Source organism: Urocampus carinirostris, chromosome 15 (assembly GCF_059441175.1).
Source record: "Urocampus carinirostris isolate Australia breed hairy pipefish chromosome 15, RoL_Ucar_1.0, whole genome shotgun sequence".
In the NCBI taxonomy this organism is placed as follows: domain Eukaryota; kingdom Metazoa; phylum Chordata; class Actinopteri; order Syngnathiformes; family Syngnathidae; genus Urocampus; species Urocampus carinirostris.
The window spans coordinates 29,171,930-29,196,756 of record NC_142363.1 but is presented as its reverse complement, the minus strand read 5'-3'; the positions used below and the strand labels follow the sequence as shown (position 1 = coordinate 29,196,756).

The 24,827-nt window shown below is 38.9% G+C and overlaps 2 protein-coding genes across 2 annotated transcripts in view; both read right to left on the bottom strand.

The window, feature by feature from the left end:
- Positions 1-13,522, bottom strand: part of LOC148352076 (signal-induced proliferation-associated 1-like protein 1) — a 90,069-nt gene extending 76,547 nt beyond the window's left edge. Inside the window, exon 1 of the mRNA XM_088353918.1 lies at positions 13,205-13,522. The gene's annotated coding sequence lies outside the window, so the exon portion shown is untranslated. The remainder of the gene's footprint in view (positions 1-13,204) is intronic.
- Positions 13,523-18,544: 5,022 nt separating this feature from the next.
- On the bottom strand, positions 18,545-23,015 carry gpx2 (glutathione peroxidase 2). The gene is made up of 2 exons (XM_088353925.1): positions 22,743-23,015; positions 18,545-19,221 (listed from the first exon to the last, which is right to left on the bottom strand). The coding sequence occupies exons 1-2, from the start codon at positions 22,962-22,964 to the stop codon at positions 18,868-18,870; spliced, it is 576 nt and encodes a 191-aa protein (XP_088210051.1). The 5' UTR covers positions 22,965-23,015; the 3' UTR covers positions 18,545-18,867.
- Positions 23,016-24,827: the final 1,812 nt, after the last annotated feature.

Here is a 24,827-nt window from a genome sequence, read left to right as displayed (position 1 = left end):
TAAAGAAGGAAAGAAGTAGTGATAGAGAAAGAAAGGGGGAGAGAAAGCTAGAGATAAAACAGGAGACAAAGAGAGTGCAAGAGAAAAGAATGAGAGAAAGAGCGAGAGAACACACAGGAAAAATAGAAAAAATAGAAATAAATAAGGAAAAGAACAAAAGAAAAAGGAAAAAGAAAAGAAAGAAAGAAGAAAGAAAAGAAAGAAGAAAAGAGAAGGAATAAAAAAGAAGAAATAAAAGAGAAGAAGAAAGAAGGAGACAGAGAAAGAGAAAAAAAGACAGTGAAACTGGTAAGTGGTTGTTACGTGCAAAAACAAGCCCCAGAAAAAAAAAAAACCTTGGCAAAATGGACAACACTAGGGGTTGCTATATACAGTAATCCCTCACTTCTTCACGCTTTGGTTATCGCTGTTTTTTGTTTTAATTGAATTGTCTTTATTGTCATTGACATCAACGTATCGTGCATTATATTCCGAGCAGATAGCACACAGCAAATTCTATCACGGGGCAAGATAGGGAGGGCTTTGTGTTGGGTGGGCGTGACTAATAGGTGGACGCACAAGTCAATGTGTCCACCACCAAAAACAAACCGCCGACCACCGCGACAGCTATAGTTATAGTATTTCGGTGGTTCGTTTCATTGAAAAGAAATTCATCAATTAAAATTGGACTCTGAAAGTCACAACCACGCAAACAAATGGTGATCACCAGCGGGTGCTCTGTGGATTGTTTCCGGTTCCGCTAAGAGATTGAGGTGGCATCGAGAGAGAAGGCAGTAGTGAGACTGCAGGTCCGGCATACTGCTACGGCTAGGCTAAAAACTCTCTTAAGCAACCCCCATCGACCCTGTATCTCACCAACGCCAGATACAATTACCATTACCCATGTAACGGTTGACCTGGAGCTACGACTCGTGGGAGACCGCTACATTCGGGACAGTTCCTTTTTAATCATCGCAGAGACCTGGCTCAATCTAAGGATACCTAATGCTATTGTGCAGCTAGTCAGCAGCTCTCAAAAATCGCTTTCAAAATCTTGTTATACCTTGTACAAAGACAATAAACACCCTTCATTCTACTGCAATTCCGTGTTTTGATTTGTAGATCTGTAGTTGTTATTTTGTTACAGTGGTATACTCTCAGTCGGTAAGGATGTCATCTCGAGGTCATTTTACCCTTGGGGGCTTTTATGAAGGTGCAATGCTACTTTAGGGATTATAACCTTTCGCGGGGGGTTTCTGGTCACCATTAACCGCCGTAACCGGGGGTTCTATAATACAAAATGTTGCTTTGAAACTTTATACCTGTCAATGTCAGAATATAAACGAAAAAGGAAACGAAAAAACATTGATTGGCATGAAAAATCCGGTCCTTATCGGAAACGTCTTCCCCGACCTGTCGGTTCTTTCCGGGCAGGTTACGAGGATCCCGCTACGGCTTGATTAGCTCGTTCCAAAAAGGTCACGGAGCTGTGCCGGCGAATGTAAACAAGAGCCCCGGCAATCAAAGTCCTGATCAAAAACTGCTTTGCAATCAAGGTACGAAGCCCGTAATTCGATCAGGCTGATAAACGAGGCCGGAGACGCTGTGATTAAGGCACCGTCGTGCTAAGCTAATCACAAAGGATGCTAAATCGCTTTGAAATCCAGACGGCATTTTGCTTAAAACAATACAAACCAAAATGGACTGATTTTATATATCTCTTTACCAGTCACTGAGGACCTCCAAAGCGCTTTACAATGCATTCCACACATAAACCCATTCACACACACACTCACACACCGATGGCAGAGTCAGCCATGTGAAGTGACTACCAGCATATCAGGGGCATTAAGGGTTCGGTGTCTTGCCCAAGAACATTTTGACATTCAAAGCTTTTAAAAATAAACTTTTCTTATTAATTTTAACAAAAAAATGAATACATTTGACACACAGTGAAATAAATAGGACAGATTTCTAATAATTTTTCAAATTTTACAAAGTAAACATGTTAAAATGGTGGAGGAAATGATTTTACATACAAAAATATAACATAGGTTACAAAACAAAACAGATTCCTAAATTGACTAGAACAAAATCAGATGAAATCTAGCAAAATGATATTTAAATAATACTTTGAAAATATCAAATAGTAATTAAGAAAACTTTAAAAAAATGGGAACAAATTTTAAATATAGAAGAACAGTATAAAAATATTCAGAAAATACAAAATACTAAAGAAATATATACTGAAAATGAAACATTTTATAAAACAAATATACCAAATAAATTAAAAAATAATGATACTAACAATTAAGAATATAAATTTAAAATCAAGCCAATTGTTGTTTAAAAACTACTTTAAAAACACAAAATATTTGTTAATATAATACTTAAAATTAAGAAAAGGTAGATTAAATGTATTCTAATAATATTTTGAAAATACTTGATAAAGTCAAATATTTTACAAATAAATATTAAATTATCAATAAAAGTAAAAAAAGAGAATATTGTTTTAAAAATACTGAGAAAATACCTCTTGCGCCCAATAATTACTACTTGAAATAAAGCAAAGTTAAAAATATTCAAAAATATTTAGAAAATGCATACAAAATATATTGAAAAAAATGACTTGTAAAATTATGAAAACAATGTTGGAAAAATTAAAAAAAAACTTTTAAAACACCTAAAAAAATACAAATATTAAAAAATGGCCCTATTATTTAGCAATACCCGGAGTTTGTTTGGCTGCCGTCAAGAAGGGGACTTCGTTGCCCCGGCAGCAGGACTTAAAGGAGGAAGACTGGCTTCATCCCGAGGGCTGTTCAGCAGCCGGCGCCCCCTAGTGTTCAGTTGTGTTCTGCCCCTGGTATTTTTTATACATTTTATTCACTTTTAAACATTTTATTCAGTCTTATTCATTGTTTGAACTTCAGCACTAAAGCACTTTACGGTCGAGCATTGGTTCTTCCCATTACAATTTGACACAGGGAAATACTGCCTTCATTTTTTTGCATGGCCCATAATAAATGTCCATAATTGATACATAATCGTCCATAATTGATACATAATCCATTCACTGATGCATATTTGATTGTGCCCTGTTTGAATGTGGCATGCATCTGTTCTCTTGGAAATAAACAAACCAGCGGCAAAACTGCCGCTCACGCCAGGCTAGCCAGCCAAACAAATAACGACACATAACGAACGCCAACCAGGTCAAACAAAACCAGAAAGCCCTCGGCAGCCCCGGCGTTAACGGTTAGCTAGCTGTACAAAATACCAACAGCAACACACTTTGTGAAAAACACGAACAAAAAGCCACAATCACCTACCTACAAGCTTAAATGAGCAGTATGCAACTGATGTCCACTACAATCGCTGTTTGTTTCTGAGCTGGCCTCACATGTTGTGTTAATGGGATTCACCATTTTGAAAGTGTTGTGTTTCTTCATTGATGTCACAGCTTTACTGCATAGAGGCCAGATGAGTCAACTTTGCAACTAATTTTCTCGAGTCCTTCAGAGCGTCAAATATTTTGCAACGTATTTGTGTGACTCCCATTGGTATGCGAGTGTGTGTGTGAATGGGTAAGTGTGAAGCACATTGTAAAGCGCTTTGGGAGGTCTTCATTGACTCTAAAAGCGCTATATAAATGCAGACCAGTTACCATTATTGCATATATATGGGTGGGTTTTGGGATCTTTAATTTTTAAAACCTGAACTTAAAGAACATTGGACTAGTTTGCATAACTGCTTTTCGGACTTTTTACCGATACTGTTGTAATTTCGGCTAAGCTCCTTTCCACCATTTTGTACTCGCATATTTTTCTAGCCACTACAAAAAAACTAAACAAAAACAGTTTACTCAGGTTGGACCACCGTTTCCTAATCGTCCTGATGTTTTCCTGAAGACTTTTCATAAAAAGGAAGCCTTTAAGCGTGCAGCACTCCCGTCCTTTCCTCTCAGTATTACGAGCAGAGCAGGAAGCCAACGGGTGGAAATGGACGCAGGATGCCGAAGGGAGAACACGACACGGCGGAAAACATTGTCGGGACAAGCGGCGATCCTCCGATACTACATAACGACGCGTTGCACCTGAAGGGCGGGAACGAAGACGGTCCCGACCGACCCCGTCCCCGTCCCACGAGGCCTGTCGCGTTCCTGCCTCCTTCTCCGATTTCGGGGACAACAGAAAAGATCCTGTGGTTGCAGTTTTTTTCCCACTCCAGATTTTCCACGAAAGGCTCGGTTTGCAATTCTGTTTTGCGTGTTTAATGTGTTCCAGGCAAATATTGGAGAGAGAGAAAGAGTGAAGAGACTGACAGACAAGTCCGGGCAACAGTGAGGAGATCAAGAATGCTGGATTCCACTCCGAATAGTGTTGCCGTGTATGTTGAGAGTAAACAAGCTCGATCATACATGTTAAATATCCAAAATGAAAGGATAAAGACCACTGATTAAATATATACTGTACTTTAATAATCACAATTAACATTTTTCATGTCTTTTTTGATTTTTTTTTTCACATTTTTGATTTTTTTTATCAGTTGTATTGTCTATTTGTTATTTTCATTGTTCATTTATTTTTACAATTTCCATCATTTACTTTCAATTTTTATTACTTATCGTTGTTTTTACTGCTTTTATTTGTCTATTTAATTTGGGTATTTTCATTATTATTTTCAGTATAATATTTTTTATTAAATATGTAAGATTTTGATGGTTATTATTATTCTTAAATTTTCTATCATTTACTTTAAATTTTTATTATTTAGCATTGTTATATTTTCTACTTGTATTTGTATATTTTATTTTTTCACTATAATAATTTGTATTAAATAATTACTATTAGTATTTTTTGTATTTTCATTATTACCTCATTTGTACAATTTTTATTCAATATTTACAATTTGCATTATCAATTAGTTTATTTTTAGTATTTTATTTTTGTGATAGGCATATTTTTGTACGTTTTATTCTTAATTGTTTTCATATTACTATTAGTAGTTTTGAAATTTTTAGTATTTATATTTAGTTTTTATTTGTATTGTCATTAGCAATTGTGTTATTTTTACTATGTTTGCTTATTGTCCTCATTTTTATTATTTGTATCGTTTGGTATTTTTATTTGTATTATTTTAATTATGTTATTTTGAACACTTATTTTGTCTTATTTTTACTTTTTTATTATTTAGATTTATTATTTGTATTATTTTTTTTATTATTTTCATTATTATTTTGTTATTTTTACCATTTTTTATTGTATGTTCTATACAATTATTATGTGCATTATTCTTTTTACATATTTATTTGTTTATTTTTACTATTTTAATTATTATTAGTTTTCCTATATTCATTTACTTTTACTTCAACTACTACTTTTATTGCTATTACTACTCTCTTTCTCCCTCTCTCCTCTTTTTTCTCTTTCTTTTTCTCTCATTCATTATCTCAATTCATCTCTTCTCTCTCCCTTCCCCCGAAGCCCTCCCCTTTTTTGTTCTCTCCCTCTGTTTTTTCTTTCTCTGTAATCTACTACTCTGGCCCCTGTGAGAGTATTATTCGTACCAAGAGCTAAAATGAGCCGCTGTGCTAAACTAACAAATAGAAACGAGAACCAAAACACGGAGATGAGCAAGAAGTCACTGTCCACCCCATTCCTCCTTGCTGCTGTGTTCCGCTTCGAACAGCTTTGCTAAAAGTAAATTAAAACAGATAAATGGTCTGCATTTAAACAGTGCTTTTTAAGTCACCGAAGACCTCTCAAAAGCAGTTTACAATGTGCTTTACACTAAGCACAGTTGGGGGAACAAAACTCAGTAGGGTTCCTGACCATCAAAGCATTGGAAAATGTTAAAAATGTCCATGATATGTGTGTCCTCCTGCAGAAAATCCTCACATTATATACATCTTTCTGCATTTGCAAATATTTTTGAAGAGGCTCCGGGAAGCCACCAGGGCAGCGCTAGTGAGCCACATGCGGCTTTAGAGCTGCAGGTTGCCGACCCCCGGACCAAAGCAACACTATTCTAGCTTGGAAACCCTCCCTTATTGTCAGACTAGCCAAAAGGATGACATCATGGTTTTTGTCGCGTGCTGCCAGCTTCCGACCCGGACAAAAGCTCGGCATTCCGATCGGGAAAAAAGCTCGGCATTCCGACCGCGGGCGAGCAGGAAAGCCGCGGTCGGACCTCATCACGTCAATACCCTCAAACGACTTATATTGTCCTCGAGTCATGTGACTTTGGGGCATATTCTGCTTAGTCACCTGTTTTTCAATGTTATTATAAATTATAAAACATTTTTATGTTATTTGTTCAATTACCGTATTTCCCGCACCGGATTATGAGGCGCACCACCAAAAATAGCCTTTTGTGATATAGCGCACTGGACTACAAGACGGACGGAATGAAAACTACAGAATGAGCTACCGTGTATAACTTGTACATTTTACAAACTCATGGTGGATTAAGTGAAATGAGTGGTCAAAAACTGTCGCAGACCAAAAAAAAAAAAAAATAAATAAATAAAAAAATAAAAATAAAAAAAAGAATCGAAAAACGTGTATGCAACAGGCATCGAACCCGGGTTGCGGAAATGAGAGCGGCAAAATGTAACCACTGGACCTCTAGTGATATAAATGACATTCGAAAATGCATTGGATTTTATCTGATTTTCACACTATTTTTACTCACTGTGTCAGGACCAAATGTTAAAGAAAGGAGAAAACAAGGTAGTCTGAAAGATACAGTGCCATGGAGAAGTATTTGCCTCTTTCCTGATTTCGGTGTTTCAGATCATGAAACCAATTTTGATATAACACAAAAACAACCCAAGGAAATACAAAAAGCAGTTTTGAAATGTTGAGTCCATGTATTAAGGCACGAAAAAAATCAAGGCCCATCTTTTTAAATCAAAGTCACTGTGACTAGCCACAGATTTGTGAAAGCTAAGTTCAATTACAGAGGCCACGCCCTAAATTGATTGCCGGTGTTGGATTAAGAAATCATTTAAAATTGAATCTCATAGGCAAATTGAAGTAGGTTGGATGCCGACCTCTGTTCACTTAAAAATTAAAGCTAAAAAAATCTCATTATCACAATTGATATGCCACGATCCAAAGATAATCCAAAGTAACTGAGATCAATCCGGAAAAAGACATTTCCAAGGCTGTAGGAATGTAATAGATAGTCGTCCGTAAGTTGAATTTGTTTGTAAGTTGCTTCAGTGCTATATTTTGTATATAAGTATGTTTAAGGCTTATATGAGTAACCTGAATTGTTTTGTACTAAAAAAAAAAACATTACATAAAATAATATGCTCTATAAAAAGATAAACAAAGTTGAGTTCAACTTACTCTTGGAAGATGCGCTATAAGAGTTAGACGACTTCCTATTCTGTGGTAAAGTGGCCGAAAAAAAGCGTTCCGACCATTTTCTCAACCACATCAAGCTTCCGTATTCCACTTTTGTTTCAAATGAAAGGGCTTGCCTCTTCTTTACACCTTACACCAACCATATTTAATGGATGCACGAGATATTAAACAATACAAATGTCAAAGTTCTTAGTGTGCTGGAGATACGGTACACATAGTATGTTTACACATGAACCAGGAAGTAGAAGCAAGGTTTCTTCTTCCGGGTGGATGCTGGGTGACCTCTCACAGCGCCACACGCCGGTAGCGGCGGAAAGAAGCACTACAGTAATGTCTTGTACTCGGAAAAAGGTGCACACAATACAAAATCTAACTCACATCTACGTCCGGATATTTTTCGACATCCCGAAAAAAACGTATCTACTGCTTTACTTAAGTCGAATGGTCTGTATACTTTTCTCCAACTGCCTTAAATTGGATTGAAGACATTTTAATGTCAATGAGGGCTTTATTTTTTAGAATAATGAATTTAATGCTTTTTAAGACTTTTCAAGGAACTGCAGGAGCCCCGTATATAAACACAGTCCATTTACCATTACACATACCTGTCAACCTTCACGGCTTCATGCCCTTACAAACTGTCATATTTTCCCTTACAAAATAATCTTACACCATATTTTTTTTCAAACGTGTTTATTTATGTAGTTTAACATGTTATATTGTACATGTGTTTCGTTATATCATATATATTGTTCATTAACATTTTGTTGTGAGATACGGAGTTGCTCGACATGAATGAGGTTTATTAGAAAAAAAAAGGTCAAAAATTGAGTAGTTTAGACGTTCACTGTAGAAGGAAAAAATACATGCAAATATAATTAAGTAGAATAATACATTTTCTTATTCAAATTATGAATTCATTTTCTGCATTAAATTATTGTTGGTAATATACTGATTAAAGGGATAACCACAAACTTGTCTTTTTTCATTTTCTCATTTTATACTTCCTTTTTTTCTTAATTTCTTTATACAACATAATCATTCGTATTATAATGCGTCAAAGCAAGTGAGCCGTTTGAGAGCTTTCTTTAATGAGTTGAGCTGAAAAAGCCGGTTCTCTACAAAGAGACTGACTTCCTTTCACTACATAACTACCACACGAAATCCGAGGCGGCAGACGCATGCCCACAGTAGCATCAAACCGCTCGCTTCGTTTGCAACGATAAAAACGATACAGAGAGAGGCTACCGCGGCGAACTCGTTTGACTTGATTGATTTGCCGTTTCGTGATAGTCTGTGTATCCCGGATGGTACCCATCATTGACAAATTTGCGTTTTTCCGTACAGATTTTCTTGTACGTCGTACTCGTCTTTAAATGGATAAAAAAACGTACTTTGTACGGCAAAAACGTACAGGTTGACAGGTATGCATTACATGTTTTACCCAGGAGCGCCAAGTCTAATCCAGTGTTCTGGTTTGCCCGCGTACCTGTGTCCTAGACGCATTATTTTTGCTGGGGACGCATCGTGTCAAATCAACGTGCGTCCCCGGGACGCAACTTTTTTGACATGAAAATTGTCATTATCATTTTTAGACAAAGATTTACACACCACAAACTTTTCGTCAGGCAGATCCGCCATTGTTGTTTTGGTCTTGCGGTTCGAGTTTTCGTCTGCACGCCGATCTCGAGTTGTGTAGTGAAAGTCCGTCTCTTTTTAGAGAACCGGCTTTTTCGGCTCAACTCATTAAAGAGCCGGCTCTCAAACGGCTCACTTGTTTTGATGCATTATATTACGAATCATTATTGTTGTATAAAGAAGTTAAGAAAAAAAAGAAGTATAAAAGGAGAAAATGAAAAAAGACAGGTTTGTGGTGATCCCTTTTAGTCAGTATATTACCAACAATAATTTAATTCAGCAAATGAATTCATAATTTGAATAAGAAAATGTATTATTCTACTTCATTATATTTGCATGTATTTTCCTTCTACAGTGAACGTCCAAGCGACTTCATTTTTGAACTTTCTTTTATAATAAAGCTCATTCATGTCGAGCAACTCAGTGTCTCACAGCAAAATGTTCATTAACAATATATATGATATAAGGAAACACACATATACAAAATAACGTGTTAAACTACATAAATAAACATGTTTGGGGTTTTTTTTCAAAGTTTTTTTTTGTATTTTGTAAGGGAAAATACGACAGTTTGTAAGAGCATGGAGCACACTAAATTTTGGGGACCCATAGATCTCTGTTGGGACCCATAGATTTTTGAGCATGCGAGTCCCCGGGACCCATTACTTTTCAGAGGTAAAATGAACACTGTAATCTCGTTGCAGATCCTCATCAACAAGGACAGATTCAATTCAATGTTACGCCCATTATAAAACTCCAGACTATAAATCCATAAACTAAACACAATCTGAATCAAAACCGGATCTGATAACTTTTCTCCAACCGCCACTCATTAATCATCAATCCAAATCTTATCAAATTCAGTAAGCAACAGGTAACAAAGCTCATTTGTAACATCCGCTGGAATTCCCTTTCGATACGACGGTGGACGAGTCTCGGCACGATCTCCGCGACCGGAACGACGTTTTGTTTTCCCAACCTTGGCCGCTAAGTATTTAAAATAGAGCGTGCATATTTTCCTTTGCGGTCGGCAGATGCTCGCAATTCCCAGAGATGGCGAGAATGGATTTGAGTTACAATTAAAGCGGACAAAGCGGAGATTAGACTCACAAGTGGAGATGACAGTGGAATCAATCACGGGCGCTGTGGCTCGAGTTAAGCTTTTAAAGAATGCCAAAAATGTTTGATCCTTGTCCAGGATTGAACTTTAAAGTCACCCCCTTCCCCCATTTTATGTCTTTGCTTTACTGTCACTGACACTGGGATTCAAGTCAACAAAAGGAGAGGAGTATTTATTAGGTGGTTACATAAGCTTCAAATAAATAAAAGTGCTTTTTAGGCACAGAGGGGCTGGGTAGTTTATCACAGTGGTTGTAACTCAATAAACAAAAGCTATGCTAGCTATGCGCTGCAGCTGCATTGCAACATCGAGGAAACCATCTGGCTAAATTTTGCTCAATGAGATAAACAATTTCATCAATTCTGCCCACCGTTAAAGTACAAATGTACAGTACTCTCAGTGAGCATTTCAGTCATCAACACAGCCTAGAAAATCATCAGCTGTTCTATGCCTATTCTGGATGACATTGCAAGCTCTCATCTCATCTCATCTCATTAGCTGCACCGCTTATCCTCAGTAGGGTCGCGTGGGTGCTGGAGCCCATCCCAGCAATCATCGGGCAGTGGGCAGGGGACACCCTGAACTGGTTGCCAGCCAATCGCAGGGCACACAGGGACAGACGACTCGATCGCTCATTCACACCTAGGGACAATTTGAACCGGCCAATCTACCTGAAATGCATGTCTTTGGAATGTGGGAGGAAACCAGAGTGCCCGGAGGAAACCCACGCAAGCACGGGGAGAACATACAAACTCCGCACAGGAAGTCCGGTAGCTGGATTTGAACCCACACAGGAGGTTCACAAGACCTTCGAACTGTGCCGCATACGCGCTAACCACTGGGCCGCCGTGCTGCCCGACATTGCAAGCCCTCGGTACCAAAAGCAGAGTTATCACCCTGTGCACCATCTCTTTGACCTGCTGTAATCTGGCAGAAGGTGAAGGTCCCTTAAAACAAAGATTAACACGCTCAGAGACAGTTTTTTTACAGAGAGACACCACCACCCTAAACAAGCACACAAAACTGATGAAAAACATTGTACCTAATAGGAGCCAACTCATTTTTAAGCAGCAAAAGTAAATGGTTTTTAGCGCTTTTCAAGTCACTGAAGACCTCCCAAAGTGCTCTACTATGTAATTCATACATACCCATTCACACACACCGATATAGCAGTGTCAGCCATGCAACTACCTACTTATTCAGTGTTTTTCCCAAGGACACTTCGACATACAACAAGGAGGAGCCGGGAATCGGACCTGCGACCTCTTGATTCCAAGACAAGCGCAACCTCCTGAGCTACTGCCGCCCTATGCATTATATTGTATTTGAAAAATATAGAATCAAGAGAAAATGGCTACTTTATATGATGAAAATTAAATATATAGTCCTCATTTTCTAGATTTATAACTACAATTTATTATAATACTGCATACTATTATCATCATTTTAGGAATTCTTATTGTGGCCCCTTCAAGGTTTCTTCATTTTCCTCTTTCTGAGGCTTTTGCGTATTCCCTTGCCCTCATGTAGGTTTCAGATCAGTATTGTTGTAATGGTAGTCTGTGCAGCCCTTTGAGACTTTTTGGGATTAAGGGTGTCACAAATAAACATGTCTTAACCTAAAGTTTGATATAGATAGATAGATAGATAGATAGATAGATAGATACTTTATTTATCCCCGCAGGGAAATTCACATAATATATAGCGATACATAATGGTGGTCCTGCTGTGAGGGTCCCTGTCCCTTTGGGAGGAGGGAATTCTCCCACCGTGGTCCGCTGGTATATGATTAAATAAATGTTATTTTACCAATTCACTAAATTTCTACAGTATTTAAGCAAAGAATAAATAATAAAGCGAAATAAATGCTCATGGTATAAATATTATTTAGGTCCATTCAGTTTTTTATATTTGAGTAGAGAAATAAGTACAAAAAAATAAAGCGGGATATCATTTATTTTCAGACAAAAAAATGAAGTTAAAAATAATATGGTATATTAAGAATATTTTATATTTTAACTGAAAAAAATACATTGAAAACATAGTGAAATCAATTAACTAATGTTAAAAATGAGCCCAAAAATATGAATATATCGTGAAAGACCATTTTAATAATATAACACCCAAAAAAAATCAAGAAGAGGTAATGTTTAATTTCACAAAACATAAAAAAAATTGTCAATTATAGAAATATGTTGATTAATTTAAAATGTATTAATGGGCAGTTAATCGATTAGTTCTTGCAGTTCTACAGGCGATAGGAATGAGTGGAGAAGTGTTGTAATAGGATAGTGGGATGTTTAGACGTGTTCTAAGGGATGGGCAGGGCAATTGTATGATGCAGCAGGGGTAAACCAGTGAAAGATTTCGGTCCCTGCTGTTGAACAAAAGAGTGTGTTGTGTCACCCTGACCCGAGTGACATGGCCGCTTTCTTGTGTCCCAATTCATCTAGACTGGGACGAAAGCTTGACCAACTTGTTTGGGTCTTTGGGTTGGCCATGGTCCAAAAATGTTTGTGTGTGTTTTTTGCGATTTTTTTCCCCCTTTTTTAACTACTTTGTTATTATATGTGTTTGTCTTGCTGTCGGTCACCCCTCTTGAGGGATTTGACCAAGGTAGATAGATAATTCTACAGTAAACAACAAAACAGCTAAGTGTCCGTAAATTAATTCAGTTTTGATTTGAATGGACATTAATGAAACCACTTTACACACGCTGACAACTTTTAGTTCTGTAAAAAACAGATGTTCTTGAAGTAGCATGGCAACTCCTAATTGAGTCCATCAACAGCCGTGTAACGTTTACGGTACCACCTGTGAATGGGTGTCCGGGAGCATTACTGGGGACAATGCGGATTTTGACGATAACAATGTCGGGGAAAGGGTTAGGGGACTTAGGGGGTTCATTTAATCCCGAATCCCTCGAAAGTGTTGAAACCTTTAGGGGGAATTTGGAAGGCTCCCCACTGAGTCATCCCTGCACCTTATTCGCTTCGACCAACGGGGCGACGACGGCGGCGTGTACGTGAGTGCGACCACCTTAAATGCACCATTACAACCCCCCCTCCTTTTTTTATTTCATTTTACTCACCTTTTCTATCTCCCAGACGTATTTTCTCTCCTTTTGTCCAAGCCAAAACACAAAACGAATCCCTTTTCCCGTTTTCGTTCAATTCGGCGCCCACAAGTCCTTGACGTGAAAAGGCAACACGCGACCTCCTTCGTCCACGTCCCTCGTCGCTGTCTTTTCCTTCAAACGTGGCGGCTGCTTCTTTTTCTCCTCTCTCGGCCGAAAAGCAACTTGTAAGTTTGATAGTGAAGGAAAAAAAAGTTGTTGCTTTGCCTCGCTGCGCTATGCAGCTGCTGTTAGAAGGGATGAGCTCATTCGCTGTGGCTCTCTTCTGCCTATCCGCTGCCACCTAGCCAAGTCTCGCGAGAAGTGGCGGGAAAAAAAAACCGAAACGTTCCCGTGGCAACAGGGGCTCACCTGTGGTGGCCTCGTGCGCATGCGTGAATGAACTGAGCGGAGGCTTACCCGGAAGTAGTGTCATATTTTAGTAACTTTTAAAGTATTAAACTTCCTTTAAACCTGACATCCAACCTCAAGCAACACGAAAACTATTCATATATAAATTCAAATATTTATTTCGCCATTCTTTTTGTTTATACCAGGATTGACAAACTCCCTTTCGTTCGGGGCCACAGTGTAGGAAAAAAAAACACTTTCAAGGGGTCCACGCTAATAGATTTAAGAGATAGAGAGAGATAAAGAAAGAAAAAACGAGAAAGAGAGAAAGAAAGGGAAACAGACAGAGACGGGGAGAAAAAACTAGAGTGAAAGAGAGAGAGAGGAATAAAGACAGATAAAAACAAAAAGAAAGACATAAAGAGGGCAGGGGTTTGAGATAGAGAGTGAAAGAGAACGAGAAATATAGAAAGGGAGAGACGGATCAAGAAAGAGCGAGAAAGAAAGAAAAAGAGGAGAGAAAGAGGGAGAGAAAATAGAGAAAGAAAGCAAAAGAGACAGAGGCAGGGAGAAAAAAAGAGAGGAATGGAGAGGCAGTAGCTCAGGAGATAGAGCGCTCGTCTTGGGATCAAGGGATCCCAGTTCGAATCCCGGCTCGTCCGTGTTACATGTCGAAGTGTCCTTGGGTAAGACACTGAACCCCTAATACCCCCAATAAGCAGGTTAGCGTCTCACATGGCTGCAAGGCCGCTATTGGGAAATGTCGAGCACATTGTAAAGCGCTTAGGGAAGTCATTGACTTGAAAAGCGCTATATAAATGCAGATCATTTCATCATTTCATTTTAAGAAAAAGAAGAATCAGAGAAATACAAATACAGATGGAGAAAGACAAATAGAGAGACATAAAGAGAGACCAAAATATGAAAACAGAAACAAGAAAAAGAGAAAAAAAGAATTAGAGCTCATGTTCCTTTATGAGTGGCGCCTGGCATTGGCAACTTCAAATGGACATATTTATATTGCAGCTAGTTTTTCTCCTGTGCTTCTCTCAGCTTTGTCTCACGGACCGGATTCAAACCCTCAGCCGGCCTGATCTGGCCCGCAGGCCGCATGTTTGACGACTCTGGTTTATCCAGTAGTTTAAAAGCACTGTAAATTTTATTTTGGTTTAAAAATATCACGTATGTATATTTTGTTGTTGTCTCATCTCATCTCATTAGCCGTACCGCTTATCCTCATTAGGGTCGCGGGCGGGGCTGGAGCCCATCCCAGCCATCTCCGGGCAGTGGGCAGGGGACACCCTGAACTGGTTGCCAGCCAATCGCAGGGCACACAGGGACAGACAACTTATTCGCTCATTCACACCTAGGGACAATTTGGACCGGCCAATTCACCTGAAATGCATGTTTTTGGAACGTGGGAGGAAACCGGAGTGCCCGGAGGAAACCCACGCAAGCACGGGGAGAACATACAAACTCCGCACAGGAAGTCTGGAGCTGGATTTGAACCCACGACAGGTTCCCATGACATGAACTGTGCCGCACAAGCGCTAACCACTGCGCCGCCGTGCTGCCTATTTTGTTGTTGTTTAATCTTTAAATTTGATATGCAGATGTGCAAGTGACATCGAATATGCTTAATAACCCGTTCCTTGTGTTGAGTTAAACCTGTCATAATTATTATTTTTTTTACCTCACTACCGTAATAACTCGTCTGCTGCGCAGGCACAACCAATTACCGTACATGATTGATACCTTTGTGGTTTTTTTCTCTGTATTTCTGCAGCACTTCCTGTTTCCCTTGGAAATTTGTATTGCTATTTGACTGTTTCATGCTAATATAAGTGTTGGATGTTTAATTGTGTTTTTTGAACTTCCGATTTTCAAGTAATGTCATATTTTAGTGTGTTAAAGGTTATATTTGATTAGATTTAGCTGTTTATTGTGAATAATTACTCAACTATTTCATAGACTTTCTTTTGTAGTGTAGACATTAAGCAATACCAAAAACGAATTCATATTTATAAATTAGGTTCTGAAATGATTGACAGGTAAAGGTAAGTGGCATATGACGATTTGGGTAATTTTACAAGATACATTTATATATTTTTCAGAGTTTTTTTAAAATTGTTTATTAATTATTTTATATGCATTCTAAATATAATTTTCTTTGTAAACCCGTGTTTGGACGAAGCCAAGTCTCGCGAGAAGTGACGTTAAAAAAAATCCGAAACGTTCCTGTGGCAACAGGAGCTTACCTGTGATGAACTCGTGCGCCTGCGCGAATCAATGGCGTGGAAGCTTACCGGAAGTTGTGACGTCGTGTGTTGATGTTATTTTCTAATTTTATATTTCAAATTGTCGAATTATTGTATTTTTTCATGTTGATATTTCATTAATTTTAGCCTTCTTTTTATTAAAAATATTTCAGTAAACTAATGGTTCAACAAAATTCCTTCCGTACATCTCAGGCATACCAAATAATAACAATTAAAAATCGCACATTCCTGGATTTACTCAGTCACCACGGACACATTTTAACCTTTTAATTTGCATGTCTGCCCTCTAGCGGAGGAACATTTAATCGTCACAACACATCACGAGAAAATGCAATTAAAAATGCTGTATTGTATCTTCTACCGAGATAACTCTCATGAGAGCTAAGACTCAAATCTAGAATCTAAAAACTATGAGGTCAACCACTGCAAATGTATTGTTTTCCCCGCAAATTATCATATGTTTTGCTTACTATACCCAATTTAGGTTAATTAGTAATTAGTATGCAGCCATTTCGAAGCAAACAAGCTTGGAATGCATTCTTCTTCTAGGTCATTGTTTTGTAACGTTTGCTTGTGTGCAGTGAATATTAATTTGAAAAGCCTGGTGGGGATTTTAAAATCCGATCTAGAGCGTCATCTGCTGGGCAAAAGAAGGAACACAGACTCGGCATTACTGAACAGGTGTTGCTTAAAGGGACAATGTGTATTATTTAGCACCTTGCCGTGGTTAAAAAATGAATTGATTTAAATAATAAGCAATCACAGGAAGAATCTTATATGTTTCTTTTTCATTGGTTGAGATATTTGTCTTTAATTTACATAACGAGCCTAGAATGAGCTGACTTACCAGTAATGGTCCACCATCTTGCTGCTACACGTGCCCAAAAGTAACATAAACCTCACAAAAGACGAGGCAAAAGGAAAGGAAAAAAATAGAAGAAAAACAATAAGGTTTGGTCGCCTCAGGTCTCCATAATTTGTAGTTTCCCTTGTGCTTTTTAGCACTCGTTTTCAGTTGCATGACACGATGTAGCGACATCTAGCGGTCAAATAATACACACTGTCCCTTTAAATGAACGGATCGTCTTAAGTATCACAAGAAACAAGTCGAAAAATGAGCGCAACTAATAGAAATACATGTTACATATAGTTTGAAGACAGCCGAGAAATCCCAAGAAAAGTTGAGAATATCATGCCAAAAACGCTCTAAAAAAAACTAAAAATATAATATTATACATTACTTTAATAAAGCCGACATGTTGTCTATTTTTCGTGGTGTATTTATAATACAAAAGTTCAGAATATTTCAATAAGTCATAGTGTGTGTAAAATGTATCTCTAGGGAGAAAACCAAATCCTAAAGCCTTACTTTTCCATAGTTAACAAATTAATGTTCCTGTTTTTGTCCACATAACAATATTCAACTTATATTTAATGTAACAATTTAAATCTTATTTCTTGTATTATTTATTAGGACTTGCTGTATGTAAGCAAATACTTAAAGATTTAGTTTGCATGATGTTGTTTAAATTTTTAAATATATAAAAATATGTAATAATAATTATCAATATTATTATAATTACAAATATATCATCATTACTTGTCCTCATAAGGCAGGGGCTGAGAGCTGCTTTTATGTTACTGTGGTATTAGTATGTTATTAATGTGACTACCATTTTATTACTATGTTATTATTAGAAGTGGGGTTAAAATAGGCTCAGTTAAACATCATGGTGGTTAGAAATCATATTTCTTAGAAAATCCCAATCACCCATCGGTGGTGAGCTATTTGCAGAATCGGTCCAGGACTACCTGTACCCCCATTTGAGAACGACAGAGAATCAGCCCGGAACCACACAACAGGAGTTGGTCAATGACCTGAAAAGAGCTGGGACCACCGTTTCCAAGGTTACTCTCCGTAATACACTAAGACATCATGATTTGAAACCATGCATTGCACGAAAGGTTCCCCTGCTTAAACCAGCACATGTCAAGGCCCGTCTTAAGTTTGCATACGAGCATTTGGATGATACAGAGGAGTTATGGGAGAAAGTTCTATGGTCAGATGAGACCAAAATATAACTTTTCAGTCATAATTCCATTAAGTGTGTTTGGAGGAAGAAGAATGAAGAGTACAATCCAAAGAACACCATCCCTACTTCGAAGCATGGGGGCGGTAGCATCATGCTTTATGGGATGTTTTTCTGCACATGGGACAGGACGAGTGCCCTGCATTAAAGATAGGATGATTGGGGCTGTGTATTGTGAGATTTTGGGGAACAACCTCCTTCCCTCAGTCAGAGGATTGAAGATGGGTCGTGGCTGGGTCTTCCAACACGACAACTACATGAAGCACACAGCCAGGAAAACCAAGGAGTGGCTCCGTAAGAAGCATATCAAGGTTCTAGCATGGCCCAGCCAGTCTCCAAACCTGAATCCGATCGAAAATTTTTGGAGGGAGCTCAAACTCCGTCTTTCTCAGCGACAGCCCAGAAACCTGACTGATCTAAAGAAGAACTGTGTGAAGGAGTGGGCCAAGATCCCTCCTGCAGTGTGTGCAAACCTGGTGAAAGACTACATGAAAGGTTTGACCTCTGTAATAGCGAACAAAGGCTACTGTACCAAATATTAACATTCCTTTTCTCAGGAGTTCAAATACTTATTTTCAGCTCTGTCACACAAATAAATCGTTAACAATTCATACATTGTGATTTCTGGATTTTTCTTTTTAGTTTATCTCCCTCACAGTGGACATGCAACTACGATGACAATTTTGGACCCCTCCATGATTTCTAAGAGAGAGAAATAGCAAATTAGCAGGGTGTTCAAATACTTATTTTCTTCACTGTATAATCTGAAATTAAGACATTAACTCAATGAAAGACATTCGGATTTGCCTGAATCACCACTTTACTTAAGCACTTACGAAGCTTCCGATGATATCCTTGTGGAGTTTTCGGAATATCACCTTCATGAAATAAGCCTTAAAAAGTGGTGCTCATTTTTTTTTTAAGTTTTGGTTAATTTTAACAATCGCTGGATGTAGGGTTCGAGGTCAATAGTAGCGACTTTCCTGCTATATCTTTTAAAGGGCTCCCCCTCTGGCGCTACTAGGAACTTCTCAAAGTTCCATGACACGTCCGTCCTGGTGACGGGGCTCCAAACCAAGAACTTGGGGTCCTCCATCAGCGAGTCGGGGTCGTCGTCGGGGTAGGGCAGCTTGTCTTTGAGGTAGAGGAAGACGGGGTGGGCGTTGGCGCCGTTGACGTCGCATTTCTGGAAGATGGTGAAGTTGGGCTTGAAGCCCCCGCCCGGGCGAACGTGCTGCAGGGAATTTAGGATCTCGTCATTGCTGCCATTCTCCTGCAACAACAAGAAAATTGACCTGCAATCAATGGTTGTTTAAAGGGGAATTATCCTCTTTGTCATGGTCGCCGTGGCGACCAGTCTGCCCCGCCCCCTGGGCACCAGCTGAAGCAGATCAGCTAATTGCTTGGGTGCTACTTAAGGTTGGGTTGTGGGTATTGCGGTTGTTGGCTCATTACACCTTTTCCGTTCTGTTATGCCCTGTCCTGTTTAGTTTGATTTGGAGGAAACCTGTACCTGACCATTCTGAGTGTAAGAATGTTTTTGTTCTGTTTTGTCCCGGAGTTTTTGGACGACTTTTATTTTGGTAAATAAATTGAGTTCTGCCTTCCTGCCTCCGTTCTGGTCCGGTCCCACCTTCGTGACACTCTTATTTGAAGCAATTTCACTGTAGTTTCTAGCGTCATCTTGTTTTCATGTTTTGTTCCGTTAGAGCCGTTTAATGTTGAAACATTATGTAGCTGGTTTACCCGCATGTGAGTGCATACCCTGCGTCTTTCTTTCATCTTTTGTTAAGTTAGTATTAGCTGGTATTTGTACATATTCTGTTTCTATCTTTCACGTTTTGTTCATTAAGAGCTCAGGTGTCAAACTCAAATGAGCATAGGGGCCACATAGTAGGCAGGGTTGGGTAGGGTTACTTTAATTGGATTACTCCAATACCAAATGTGCTAATAAAAGACAAAATAAACGAAATACGAATAAAATTATGACTCACAACACGTGGTAAGCTTTCTCTCCTGGCTTTGATCTCCGGCAAAACTAACATAAAATGCGACAGAAACAAAATGAAAATAAATCCAAACAGCTTGCCGACATCATTTTTGCCGTTCCATGTGTTCCGTTACTCCCCAAGCCTGCACAAAATTTAGTCATTTTATTCATATTTAGTTTCTTTTGTCTTTTATTAGCCTATTTGGTATTGGAGTAATCCAAAAGTAATTGAAAGTAATCCAGCTAAAGTAACCCTACCCAACCCTGGTGGTAGGTGATGAGAGTGGGAGAGAAAAAGAAAAGAAAAAAAGAAAGAGAACATTTGAGAGAAAGGAGAAAAACAGAATCAGAAACAGAAAAAAAGACGGAGAGAAAAGAAAGAGGGTGACAAAGCGCGAGAGGGAAATAAAGAGTGAGATGGAAAGAGATACAGAAAGAAATGAAGAGAGGAAGAAACAATGAGAAAGAGGAAATAAGTTGCTACATCCACACGTGAGTATCTACGCTGCATCCTCTTTCTTTCCCATTTTGTTCAGTTAGAACCAATTAGTGTTCCAACATACCCTGCAGCTCCTTTCATGTTGTATTCAGTCACAGCTAGTAAGTGTGCTCGCAATATATTTCATGTTCTTGTCCCCATAGCATTCTAGTTTTGTCCACGTGTGGGAATGTTTGTACCAACTTTCAGGTTTTGTTCTGTTAAAGCATGTTGGTATTGAAATATTATGCAGTTGTTCTATCCATGTGTGAATATGTTCCCTGTGTCCCCTTTCTTTTGTATTTTGTTCAGATAGAATTAGTTGGTATTCCTACATATCCAACTGAGTCTTTTCATGTTTTGTTCAGTTAAAGCTAGATAGTGTGCCTGCATTTTATCTGATGGCCTGGTCTTCACGTGACTCTTGTTTTTCTGTCATCTCGCTTTCATGTTTTTTTCTGTGGAAGCTGGTTGGAGTTGGAATATTCACTGCGTTGTCTTTTTTTGCGTGTTTTTCCCACCAGTTGGTATTTCACACTGTCTTCTTCCTTTTAAGTATTGTTCCGTTAGATAAGGGGGCGGGAGCCTATGGCTTGTGAGCCATATATGACTCTTTTCATGAGTACATATGGCTTGAAGATAAAATATACGTTTTGTTGCATGTGCAAAGCTGAGATGTTCAGTCCAGTATATTTCGTTCAAAATTTTACTCAGTTTAGAGTCAAGGTGTCACCCCAACAGACACAGTTTTGCTCATTGTTGGGACACTTTACTAGAAAACACAGAACAAACTTTAAATACCAGGAAGCTCTCGAAAAGCACCTAGAGAAATTTGATTGGGGGAGTGGTAGGATTGGGCAGAGCTATACGCACTTTTCCTTGCCCAGCGCCGCCTGCACTGTGCGTAAATATGTTGATATCCTCGTTTGCAGTATTCGGTGACATTTTTAGAAAAATAACTTTGCTTGCACCTTGTTTTGAAACTGTTATTTAGGACAAAAATGACTGTCAAAATGAGCCTCAACACTCTGGTGTAACTGCAGGTGGACGACACATTTTACTTGGTATATTTATAGTCATATGGGGCACAGGCTCTAACAATATTCTTAATTCATAGATCTTCTCAAATCATCAGACATTACACAGTGAAATTAAATATGCTGAAGAATTAGCTTTTGCCTGGAGAGCGGGTTTGGCAGTTTGTTGAATTTTGTCTTAAAATATATGATATAGCTCTCTCAAAACCAAAATATTTTGCAATTATGGCTCTTTGGGTTAAAAAGGTTCCCGACCCCTGAGTTAGATCTACAAACATGAGGCACAGATGTCAGGAACATGATGTTCTTACAGCTGAGGAAACACTGGCATAGTAGTTTTTACACAAAAAATATCCATCCTTCTCTTCATCTGATACACAAACGAACATAACAATGTACATATCAAACATGTGAGGAAAAATACCTTTTGAGGAACTTGGGAATGGAAAATTACTTTAAAAGAAAAGCAAATAAGAATGACATACATTAAAAAGGGTGACATTGTAAAACAGCATGTGTACCGGGTTTTAGTGAGAAATTTAGCATTTGAAATAGTCAAAAAACGAAAAGGTTGATTCAGCTAGATAGTTAATACTCGAGTTATACGAAAATTCACTGAAAACGTTTGATTTTAATCTATTTTCTATATCAAGAGTCTCCAACATTTTTCATTCTGAGACCTGCTTTTTGCTATCTACTCGCGCAAAGGGCACCTAGTTTGATTTGTAATTCCAAAATAAGAACTTACCGTTATTACCAGTTAATTATTGGAAAATGAGAAGAAGAGACAAAAAAAGACAGAGTAAGAAAAACAGAGAATGAAGAGAGAAAGAGTGAGAAAAAAAAGATTGTAAAGGAGAGAAAGAGGGCGAGAAAAAGAAAAGGCAGAGTGAGTGCGATAAAGAAAGGGACAAAGAGAGCTAGAGAAAGAGAGAAGAGAGAGAGAACGAGAGGGATAGAAAGTAAGAGAGAAAAGGTAGAACTAGAGAGAGAGAGACAGAACGATAGGAGGAAAGGGAGAGAGAGAGCAAGAAAGAAAAAGAGAGAGAAGTAGGGTTAAATTGACTCAGTCATCCACTAATAAAATCATTTTACAAGAAAATCACAATGACGCAGCACTGGTGAGTCATTTTCAGAACAGGACCGCGGGCACCTGAGCTGTCCTTAGAAGGTACTCTGGTGCACGCATGCACCACGTTAGAGACCCCTGTTCTAAATCATATAAACTCAATAGAGAAAAAAATAACAGGATCACTGACTTCCCACAGGTAAACACATAATCAACCAACCTTATAACCAAACTGGTTACAGGGAAAGGCCAGGACCACCAGCCGATGAGGGTACTTGTCCTGGATCTGCTTGAGCTGGACCCATTCCCGTCCGGCGGTTCCTCATAGCGACGCCACGTTTTGGATCAGAACCACTCGCCCGCGGTAAACGTTGAAGTCCACCTGCTCGCCCTCCAGCGTGGTGGCCTTCAGGTCGTAGAAGCTCTTAGCCACGAACGCCATTCTCCCCGAATAAGGGAAAAACTTTGCGTTCGGGAGAGGACGGAGCTTCGGGTAAGATGAGGCGGTAGTCATATGACTCTGGGGTCCAGCGGGTCAGGTAACTGCAGGGGAAACTGATCTATGCCAGAAATCTGATACTCTCTCATCAAAAAAGCACTTCGAAAACAAAAGGATTTGTTCATTACTTGGATCGACATAAAGAACAGTTTTTTTCAATCCAATGTCTCATTTTAGTGGGTCTGTATCAAATAGGGGTCAGCAACCGAAAACCTTGAAAGAGACAGAACTAATTAAAAAAAAAGAACAACAAATATGTCTGGTTCAGCTGTGGCTGTTTTAAAGGGCTTCGTAAAAAAAGTTGAGTTGAGTCTTTTACGTTTTGGGTTCAGTTACAGCTAGTTAGTGAAATGAAATGAAATGATCTGCATTTCTATAGCGCTTTTCAAGTCAATGACTTCCCAAAGTGCTTTACAATGTGCTTCACATTTCCCAATAGCGGCCTTGTATTGCAGCCATGTAAGACTCGAACCTGCTTATTGGGGGTATTAGGGGTTCAGTGTCTTACCCAAGGACACTTCGACATGTAACACGGACAAGCCGGGATTCGAACTGGGATCCCTTGATCCCAAGACGAGCGCTCTACCTCCTGAGCTACTGCCGCCCCCAAGTCTTAGTAAGATAGAGTTAATGTATCATCGTTATGTAGCAGGGAAGCACAGTCGTCACTGCGTTAGAGTAGATTTAATGTCTTTAAATTCTGATGATCCGAGGGAACTTTGTTGTTCTGTTACTGTGTACTATATGACTGTTTTTCTGTTATAAATCCATCTATCCGTTATCTGCATTGCTTATCCTCAGTAGGGCTGCGGGAGTGCTGGAGCCCATCGCTCATTCGCACCTAGGGACAATTTGGACCGGCTAATTAACCTGACATGCATGTTTTTGGAATGTGGGAGCCCGTCAGAACATGCAAACTCCACACAGGAGGGTTTGATCCCATTACCTCAGAACTGTGCTGCACATGCGCTAACCACTGCGCTGGCGTGCAGCCCTCTGTTATAAATCTCATCTCTCATCTCATCTCATTAGCCGTACCGCTTATCCTCATTAGGGTTCGCGGGGGGGCTGGAGCCCATCCCAGCCATCTCCGGGCAGTGGGCAGGGGACACCCTGAACTGGTTGCCAGCCAATCGCAGGGCACACAGGGACAGACAACTCATTCGCTCATTCACACCTAGGGACAATTTGGACCGGCCAATTCACCTGAAATGCATGTTTTTGGAACGTGGGAGGAAACCGGAGTGCCCGGAGGAAACCCACGCAGGCACGGGGAGAACATACAAACTCCGCACAGGAAGTCTGGAGCTGGATTTGAACCCTCGACAGGTTCCCATGACATGAACTGTGCCGCACAAGCGCTAACCACTGCGCCGCCGTGCTGCCCCCTGTTATAAATCATTTTCTAAAATCTTATTTAGTGTTTATATTTATGGAATCAGCTTCTCTTCTGGACAGAGGCAATACAATCCATTTCATTTTGAAGTCTTCAAAAACAAAATATTTTTTGGGGTTTAAAAAAATATGTTTATTATTGGGGGCATTAATTTATTTGATACAAGAACATGAATTTTAGTGAGGTTTGTAAGCTACAAAACAACGTAATTGTAGGTCTTTACATGTCAATTCAAATTAATTATTTTTTTTTAAATTTATCTTCAATTAAGTTCACCAATTTGGGTTCAGGCAAAACATCCAATAAAGTTGGAACAAATGATCTGAAATAGTACCGTATTTTCCGCACTATAAGGCACACCTAAAAGTCTTAATTTTTTTCAAAAGCTGACCATGCGCCTTATAACACAG